General features: G+C 40.8%; 2 protein-coding genes across 4 annotated transcripts; both read right to left on the bottom strand.

Moving 5' to 3' along the window:
- Positions 1–106: 106 nt before the first annotated feature.
- On the bottom strand, positions 107–4,578 carry LOC144031650 (jun dimerization protein 2-like). Of its 2 annotated transcripts, none has more exons than XM_077538986.1 (4): positions 4,427–4,578; positions 2,746–2,963; positions 1,677–1,781; positions 107–1,581 (listed from the first exon to the last, which is right to left on the bottom strand). In XM_077538986.1, the coding sequence occupies exons 1-4, from the start codon at positions 4,542–4,544 to the stop codon at positions 1,390–1,392; spliced, it is 633 nt and encodes a 210-aa protein (XP_077395112.1). In that variant the 5' UTR covers positions 4,545–4,578; the 3' UTR covers positions 107–1,389. The 2 variants fall into 2 exon arrangements, with proteins under 2 accessions (XP_077395112.1, XP_077395114.1); XM_077538988.1 differs by lacking the exon at positions 4,427–4,578 and adding an exon at positions 3,974–4,420.
- An 878-nt stretch (positions 4,579–5,456) lies between these two features.
- fosaa (v-fos FBJ murine osteosarcoma viral oncogene homolog Aa) lies at positions 5,457–8,493 on the bottom strand. 2 transcript variants are annotated; one of them, XM_077538027.1, is made up of 4 exons: positions 7,882–8,493; positions 7,120–7,335; positions 6,779–6,886; positions 5,457–6,701 (listed from the first exon to the last, which is right to left on the bottom strand). In XM_077538027.1, the coding sequence occupies exons 1-4, from the start codon at positions 8,035–8,037 to the stop codon at positions 6,051–6,053; spliced, it is 1,131 nt and encodes a 376-aa protein (XP_077394153.1). In that variant the 5' UTR covers positions 8,038–8,493; the 3' UTR covers positions 5,457–6,050. The 2 variants fall into 2 exon arrangements, with proteins under 2 accessions (XP_077394153.1, XP_077394155.1); XM_077538029.1 differs by lacking the exon at positions 7,882–8,493 and adding an exon at positions 7,443–7,526.
- Positions 8,494–9,126: the final 633 nt, after the last annotated feature.

Below are 9,126 nucleotides of genomic sequence, written 5' to 3'. Positions count from 1 at the left end.
AATGTATTCATTGTAGATAAAATTTAAAACGTTTATTTTTACGCTTAAAGAAACGCAGGTGTTTCTTTATAGGTTGATTGTAATCAGCTAAATCACGACGAGAAAATAAATGTAAAATAATTTTTTATTACATATTTAAGATCTATAAACCTCCTTTAACGAACCGGCCCATCAGACTACTTAAAAATTCAACTTGACACTTTGGCACCCCCTGATTCATTGGCAAAACCACTAATTCTAAAATTAAGCATTTATTACATTACATTGTCTCGTAAACTGTTTTTAATGACATGACGGCACTTTTTAACCGATGTGCAACAATATCAATCATTTTATTCTTAAAAGCGTTATATAAATTTTATAAAATGACTTAAGACTAAAATTGGAACTCAGGGTAAGAATAGTCAAATTGAGTTTTCTCTATCCGACCACTAGATGGCCGTGTTTACCACAAGCAGCTCAAAACATTTACAAAGATGAAAAAAATGCCAATTTAAAAGCAAAAAAAAAAAGTATTCTTGAAGAGGTATGGTACACCTTGCATTTTGCTTACATTGTTTAAAAAAAAATTAAAATTATAGTCTAAGTAACATACAATGAAAACAGTACATATTTCCTGTATATTTGGTATGTAAAATACATGAACCGACGCCTGCGTCAAAATATTGGAGAAAATGACAGACAAGAAAAGCAACTAAATGTTTGGCATTAAACAAAACAACTGGGTAGATATAATATTGATTAAATTATCTATTTTCTATAAAGCTGATCTTGACCAAGCAGATTCAGTCACGTGTGCATTCCGGATGGAGGCAGTAAATTGCAGTTAACAGACAAACAACCTTTCACGTTCACACCAATGGCCAGTTTAGTATTTAACGAACCTTAACGTGCATGTTTTTGGAAGGTGGAGGAATTTGGAATAGCTGTAGAAAACTTATAAAACCGGGAAAAATATGTCTATTAAATAGCAAATGTGCTTATTTTGGCTCGCAAACTATTCATGGGGTAATGTCCTACTTGCCGTCTAATCAGACCATGTTTTATCTCTCGAGCTAGCTTCACGTATACTGCTCACAACCACTAGGTGGCATACTTTCACTGTACAGAATACACGAGCCATTTCTGCGATTGAATTGTGACAATTCCAACATTTTTCTCAGCTGTAACTTGTAAAAAGTTGCTGTTTGTATTTGCTTGGTGATGTAACATGATGTAACAGAGCTTAAACAGTATTGAGTAAAGTCTGTTTTAACTAAGTGCCACGCCAGTGTCCAGTTCACATCCTGTGGCGCAACATCCCCGAGGGCTCAGCTGCTTCTTCCCTCATCTTACAGCTCAAAGCCAAGTGCTTGTTCTCTCGTGTTAGTGCAGGACATCAGTGCAACTTCACTCGGCCTCCAACTGCTGCAGCAGCAGCGGCGGGTTCTCCTCGCTCTCGGGCGTCTGGACGCTGTCCGTCCGGACGATGCAGGTGGGGCGATGGCGGTTAAGCATGTGGATCAGCTGCTGGCGTTCAACTTTCAGCTCCTCGATTTGGGCTTTCAGGTCCGAGTTTAACCTCGCTAATCGTTCCGACTCCTGTGGGAGGATGAAGGGAGGATGTTCAGGAGTGCTAATAGCCCTACTGTTAAATGTTATGAAAAGAAAGGAAGAAAAAAAAAAAAAGATCCCACCTTTTGTAGATAATCCGTCCTCTCTTTCTTCTTGTTTCGACATCGTGCTGCAGCCACTTTGTTTTTCTCTCGCCTTCGTTTCCTTCTATTGTCCTCGTCATCTCGCTAAAAAGAGCAAAGGTACACATACATGTTCGAGACAACTGTTTTCCTTTACATATTGGAATAAAATTATGTACAATATACAATCCTATCAAGCTTAATGCACCTGAAAGCACAGAAAATACAATTTAGTTTAATTTTATTAATTTTTTAATTATTTTTTATTTTATTTTTTTTTAAATATTAATTAATAATTATTTAATGTAATTAATTTATTTAGTTTAGTTAATTTCCAAAATATTTGTTAGCAGGGTCTTGGCATTGAAAAACATTTCCCTAACTCAACTAACTTATGGGTAAAAGTAATAATCAAAATCAAATAGCAGTATAGCAACTGACCACATTATCATCATAAGGGACATAGTAACAGCACAATACTAGACAAACTAAGAGTGGTTAAGTTGCTAACACATCATAATCATTATGATGATCATAAGGGGATAAGATCATATAATAATAATAATAATAATAATAATAATAATAATAATAAGATCATATTACTAACCGCATAATACTTAAGACAAACTAAGAGTGGCTATAATAGATCATCTTAACACATTATCATCATAAGGGACATAGTAACTGCATAAACATCTGACATAAACATCATAACACAATGAAACCATAAACCAACCCAAAATACAGTCATAAAAAAAATCAACTTTCAACAACATTCTTATATTGAAATCCTAATATACTTAATTTGTGTGGTAAGTCTCTGTGATGAAAGTAAAGCATACACAGTTTATATGGTGCACAATTATTGGTATTCACACAGGTATGCACATGAGTGGATTGTATATTCGAGTTGACACTGAACTTCCCAGCATGCCTTGCAGCATTTTTTTAAGTGGTTAGATTTACATGCTTATTGTTAATGTTATTTGTTGTTTCATCAGCATCGTCGTAGTAGTAGTCTTACAAACACAGGAGGCATCCATATTTATTTCCTCTTGGACACAAGTACCTCTGTTTTGATGACAAGAGGCCTCTTTCCCATGCTGCTCATCAAGTGCAGGGGCGACAGCATCGTCTTGAACTCGTGGAGCTCGCCAAACCTGAGCGTGTCGGTCAGCATGGTGGCCGAGATGCCAGCCAGCGGGCCCAGACTGGGCAGGGAACCCGCCGTCACCGAGGGATCCGGAATTTGTCCTGGCATGGTCTCACCCTCGGCCGTGACCGCAGCTGGGGAGACAGACTCAGATGTTGCCTCCTTCTATTTATTGAGTTAGTTATTTTGCTTCTATTTTTTTTCCTGGAACAAATGCAATTTACAAATTCCAAGAAGTTCTGTCAATAACTCGACAAATGACCTCGTCAACAAATTATGCTTGATTCCAAGGAGAACGAAAGACAGCTACTACCAAGAAATTCCTATTAACCTTCTTTCTGGACTCCGTGTCAGGGGAGAGCAAATTGGCAGTTCAAAATTACTCTCTGCATCCTTTTAAAATGTTTTTTTTTTTTTTTTGTTATGTGATGTAAAAAAAAATGCAGATGACACTTGCGGTAGCTTATGTTTGTGTGGAGTGTAGGGCAGATTATTTGTGCACCATTTACCGGCAAACTTATTTGTGCTGAAAGCGGATATTTCAATATATCCATAAACAATGGGAAAGGTTACGTATGAGCACAATAAGCTGGCAAAGGCACAGGAAATTCCCAAAACCACATGATGCCCCCAAGAAAGAGCATCTAAGGTCAGCGGCTCTGAAATAGGTGACCTCAGCATGTCAAAAAGGAGATAAATAGCTTGTTATCTACATTTTTTGTAACTTCAAATCTTTAGTTAATGTATTGTAGTCTGTACCCTTTTAAATTCTCAGCAAATTACTTCCCTTTAAATAAACTACAATGTTGTGTCCAACTCACCTGCGACCCTGACAAAGACAAGCACAATAGAAAACTGATGAATGGATGTATTGTTATCACTACTCCAAAATGTTACAAACAAATATTTACATAGTTGTCGCAGAATGTTGCTAACCAAGTTCAACAAAATGGACCATGGACTGCTCCCAAATCAGTTGCAAGGTGTGTCGGTCCATTTATCACTGAACTGAATACAGAAAATGAACATAAGTATGTCAAGTCATCATGACTCAAGTCAAGTCATCAAAACAGCCACCCACCAAGTCTCTATCTTTGCTAAATAAGACACAACAACCCCCCAAAATACTTGAATTTGCCCTTACGTTAATTTGGACAAATCATCTGAAAATGCCGACAATGAAGACGGTAGGTGATGCTAACGTGGGTCGAAAGTGGACCACTGACTGCATAAGAGCAAGACCATACTGGACGAGTTGAGAGCAAGGCGGAAGTTTTCGTTTTCTTTCTTTTTCTTCCCTTTGAGTGCGGTTTTCATGCTTTTACGCAACTTTGTGTTTTCGTAAGAGCACCACCAATCAAATGTAATGTCGACACTGTGCGTTTAAAAATCAGTGCAAGGGGCCAACACACATCGTCTTAAGAACGTCATGTTTGAGTGTTAAAACACAAACGAGATGTTTGTGTTGCTATTAACTACCAGCGAAATTAGGCTACTACCGTAATAATGGCAGCCTACATATGAGCAACGCGAATGTGAACTCATAGAGAGCACTTTTTTTTTAATAAAGTAGTCGTCCTTCAACATGTCCACTGACCTGACTTGGAGCCCAGCTGGAACAAAAGTCCTTTCTTCCTATGGTCGGGCGTGGGTCGAGTGTAGATTTTATAAAGTGGAAACCGTTGCATCAGCCCGACTCTAAACGTGATCCCCATCTGGGAGGATTCAGGAATGCGGAAATGAGGAGACCTATGCCAGCAACAGGGATGTAAAAAAAAAATTATATAAATAAATACTGGAGGGGAAGTACGAAGTCATGCAAACTCCTCCTCCAATCAAGGTATCGTTACTTTATTTGCGTATGTTTCTGACAAATTCTTTTGTCCAACATCCATCCATCCATTTTCTGAACAATCGCATATAATAGACAGCAAAAATATAGTTTTTTTTTTTTAATTATGTAAATTTCAGCATCAAATCTGCACATCTATATTAAAAAGTTTTTTTTTAATATACACAAGTATCTGTGCGGTACATTGTAAGTTTTTGTCAATTGATAAAAAATTTAATTCGTCAATTAATCTCCACTTGCCGTATTTGCGAGGACGAACATTTGCGACACCAGCGAATGCTGATTTCAGTGTTCGTTCAAGGTCGCAACGTTCACTAAAAGCCTAATGTCCACTTGTTGATGACTTTGAAGTCAAGAGGCTAGAAATTATTTATTATCGTTTATTGATCATCTCTATAGTATGTGATATTAAGTGTAGGCCTACATTACAAACACTTACAGTGTGTCCACTATCATACTTTAACTGACTCGAAATGTGTCACATCTATCTAGTCGATTATCGGTTGTCGTTAAAGCAGTACCCAATTAGGTGTGCATCTGGAAATTATTTATTCACTACAAATAATGTATCTTGACAGATTATCCTGTGTTGTAGTGGGGTATAAAAAGTGAGTTACACACTAACTCCAAATAGGCGTGACTTAAAAAAAAGGCCAACTACACTTTGGACAGGTCGCCAGTCAGTCACAGGGCATATCTGGTCAGTAGACAGTACATGTAAATTTTTATATATTGTATATATTTTTGAGATTGTTCACCACTCAGCACAATCACATGAAACTCATAGTCACTTTATTTTTTATTCAGCAGCATAGATAAGCACCCAATGCTCAATCTCTTCATCCCTTTAACAAAATCTGACAGGTAGAAAAATAAATCATAAGGTACATCTTGATCAATATATATTATATAGTATAGTATATACGCACTGGATGTTTTCATGGAAAACTTTCTCAACAATGAGGTCAAAACCACAGTCAATGACACTGAGGTAAGCATGAATGAATGTGTGTGTGTGTGATTACAGCATTAATAGCAATCATGTAACAGACACCAAAACACAAAACCATACAGACACGTTAAATTCCACATTACATCCTAGACCTAGTAACAGATCACATACTGATAGATATGCTGTACAGTGTATAAGTTTTGAAAATTATCTGGAAACGTCTCCGCATGCATTTCAATGGAGAGCTCGCTCGGGTCAAAGTGAACGCCATGCTACATCATCACACGTGTCTTTCTTCAATGTAGTCATCCTCAAAGCGTTAGCGCTGACACATTAGCTTAGCTGAGTTGCTCACTTCTTTATTTCCAAAAGTCTGGAACCTGCAAGAGAGAAACAAACGACACACATCATCTTCCTTTATAAGGCCAGCAAAGTTGGGGAGTTGAGGTGATCGACAGATTCGGCTTTTCCTCCGCCTCCTCCTTTATGGCTGTCCAGTCCCTCTGTGAGCAAGTCCAGCTCGGGGCAGGAGAAGGTGAACACGGACAGGTAGCTGCTGCAGGTCGGCGTGGAGGTCACCACGGGAGTACTGAGGGGCTCCAGGTCACTCGAGACGGTCTTGTACAGGGTCTCCCAGTCTGAGACCCCGAGGGAGCCGCTCAGGTCGATGTCCGGAACGGACCGGGCCGTCTCGGCGGGGGGCTTGTCCTCCAAAGCGGGCAGCATAGCGTCCAGCAGCCCCGCTTTAATGTCCAGGGAGGGCTCCAGATCGCAGATGTTGATTTCGGCGCTGGCGCACAGCAGGATGTTGGAGTTCCCCGAGATGGCTGCGGACGGATCGCTGGGGACGTCCACGTCTTGGAGCGAAGGCGCTTCCGGAACGCCGTCGTCCGGGAGCCGGTCCTCCTCCGGACTGGGCGGGATGATTTCGGCGGACTCCATGCCCTCGGACATCTGGCACAGCGGTTCATGCGTGGCCAGGATGAACTCCAGCCGCTCCTTTTCTTTGAGGAGGTTGGCGATTTCCATCTCCAAGGATTCTTTTTCCTCCTCCAGTTTGTCCGTCTCCTTTTTTTTTTTCGGGATACAGACCATGAGTGGGGTTGCGAATGACAGCTGAGCAAACGCGTGGCTTGTTTACTTACAGCTTGCAGCGTATCCGTCAGTTCCCTCCGTCGGTTGCGACACTTGGCAGCAGCCATTTTATTCCTCTCCCTCCTGATCCTCTTCTTCTCCTCCTCCTCCGGAGACAGCTGGCATGAGGAAGAAACAATTGAGTGAGAAGCTCCAAGAATCCAGCCCCTGCGTCTCACTGCCAATTAATGCAGCTTCCGGAGAACCGCACCAAGCATGTTACCGCGTCTAAAAATAGGCCATTGTTGCAGACTTGTTGTGACCTGAATATAAATGGAGCGCCTATAAGGAACAACGTGCACAATGCCGCTCGCTGGCAATGTGGATCGCATGCTGTGAGTTGACCCGATACCTGCTCTGCTTTCGCCTTCCTCGCCGCATTCTTTCCCTTATTCCTGCTCTCTCTTGTGGGTGTTGCCTGGCGAGAGCGCAGCGGCTCATTGGCTCGCTCGCAACCCGGAGACGGGGAGACAGATGTGATGATTGTAGGCTGGACCATCCACTGGAAATCAGGGCTCGAGGAGATTGCAGTGACGGTCGGAACAAACGCGGCATCTCTGCAGACGTCCTGAGGTGGAAAAATACATTGAAATATTCAAGAATGGGATTTTTTTTTTTAATCAATTCTCATTGGAAAAAATATGGAGAGAAGGAACATAAATAATCAATAATTACATGTATTGATCCAATTTGGAATACATCCATGTATCTGACTAATGTGAAGGACTAACCGTTCCTTGACATGTAGCCAAACAGAAATAGCCCTCTCCCCCGATCAATATTTGACTTTATCATTGCTGGTGACGTCAGCTCTGACGCAGGGATGCTGTGGAGTCTCCTGAATGGATTTATTTTTCTCAATGAACCTCTGCATCGACACGCTCGCATCTGGCCCACAGCTTGGAAGCACGCACCAAAATAGAATGACGGAAAAAAAAAGAGCGAAAAGCACGACCCACTGTGCCCCACGCACCAAAACAAATTTATATATAAAAAAATATATATATAAAATTCCCCAAAAATGAAAGGATTCATATAGAATTTGTGCCTAAGTAAAAACAGCGAATTAACACGATCGTGGTGTTAAATGCGTTTTGAAAAGAGCCACTCATACCTTTGCATTGCCCCCCGAAGAAGAGGAGGATGAGGGGGAGGCAGGAGAGTTCGCCTCCTCGGCCGTCTCCTGGCACCTTGTCCCGGCGGGAGAGTCTGCCCGGCAGGTGGGGCACACTGCTTCCATGTCAAGCGCTATATCTTGACGAAGCATCATGAAGACACACAAAAAGAGTCGACTTAATAATTAAAAAAAAAAAAAAAAATTGAAGAAAACGCTTCCTGGGAGCCTGCCGAGGTTGAGTCGTCCAGGTATAAAGTCTACCTGGTAACTGGACGAGCTGGATGCAAGCCCCTCCTTTAGAGCCCTGCTACAATTTTATGAATGAACCAGGACTGTACCATTGTTCGAGGTGCGGGGGTGTTCTGACTGAGAGCAAAAACATGCTGTTTTTGGCGTTCGAGCTGTGTCTTAAATCATCATAAATTTGCAATTGGCGATTTAAAAGAGTTATATGGGATACATTAATGCCCATTCTAAATGTAAATGTTAGCTTAATGGGGACGGCGTGTGTTATTAATACACACGTGACCATACATTTCCTCAGCGATTTGATTGTGTGCGTTTGTTCAAATGTTGCACGTTTGCCAGTCTTCATACGCACCACGTTCAGAAAAAAAAATACTCACATCGTTTGCTAATCGGCTCGCCGTGTTATTTTATTATGAATGAAAAATAAGTGAGACGTCGTCATATTTGTACGGAGGTGAGGAGAAAAACGTGAGGGTGAAGGAGTCACGTGACTGGAGAACAGGAGGACACGAGCGTCCTCCTCCGCAAGGACAGACAGACCGTCGAGTTTATTCTCTGTCGAATCTACTAGACATGGAATGTTTTTTGAAGGCAAAGTGTGAGTGGTGGTGACACATGCCACAAAAATAAACAAGGTCGCTGTGTTTTAACAGGTCAGGCTACCATTTTGTTAGCATCTATATCACAAAATGACTATTTCAAATTAGATAGGCCTAGTCAGAACATTTTCAGACTTCCTATTAAAACTATAAGGGTACCTCTTTTCCCAAAATCTCAAACTCACCCATGATCCTAATGAGGACAAGTACCATATAGAAAATGGCTGGATCAACAGATAGTATGGCTCATAATTCTAACATATTGTAATGTAATTTGTGGCAATTTATACATACAATTAATACAGCTCATTTAGGATTTTATTAGACGTGGACTCTGTATGACTGTATATATTTTTAATATAAACTTCAGATAAGCAACATACTATAAGAGACA

This window comes from Festucalex cinctus, chromosome 12 (genome assembly GCF_051991245.1).
Source record: "Festucalex cinctus isolate MCC-2025b chromosome 12, RoL_Fcin_1.0, whole genome shotgun sequence".
In the NCBI taxonomy this organism is placed as follows: domain Eukaryota; kingdom Metazoa; phylum Chordata; class Actinopteri; order Syngnathiformes; family Syngnathidae; genus Festucalex; species Festucalex cinctus.
The sequence above is the reverse complement of the archived record's forward strand: the minus strand, read 5'-3'. Positions and strand labels throughout refer to the sequence as shown.

What these genes read in the sequence shown, in the direction of transcription:
- LOC144031650 (XM_077538986.1), bottom strand. Translation starts at nt 4,544, where the DNA reads ATGGGGATCACGTTTAGAGTCGGGCTGATGCAACGGTTTCCACTTTAT. An exon ending in CTCTTGTCATCAAAACAGAG is followed by an intron (nt 1,782 to 2,745) that starts GTACTTGTGTCC and finishes TGCTCTTTTTAG; the next exon opens with CGAGATGACGAGGACAATAG. An exon ending in GGACGGATTATCTACAAAAG is followed by an intron (nt 1,582 to 1,676) that starts GTGGGATCTTTT and finishes ATCCTCCCACAG; the next exon opens with GAGTCGGAACGATTAGCGAG.
- fosaa (XM_077538027.1), bottom strand. Translation starts at nt 8,037, where the DNA reads ATGATGCTTCGTCAAGATATAGCGCTTGACATGGAAGCAGTGTGCCCC. An exon ending in CTTCGGGGGGCAATGCAAAG is followed by an intron (nt 7,336 to 7,881) that starts GTATGAGTGGCT and finishes TTTCCACCTCAG; the next exon opens with GACGTCTGCAGAGATGCCGC. An exon ending in GGAAGGCGAAAGCAGAGCAG is followed by an intron (nt 6,887 to 7,119) that starts GTATCGGGTCAA and finishes TCCTCATGCCAG; the next exon opens with CTGTCTCCGGAGGAGGAGGA.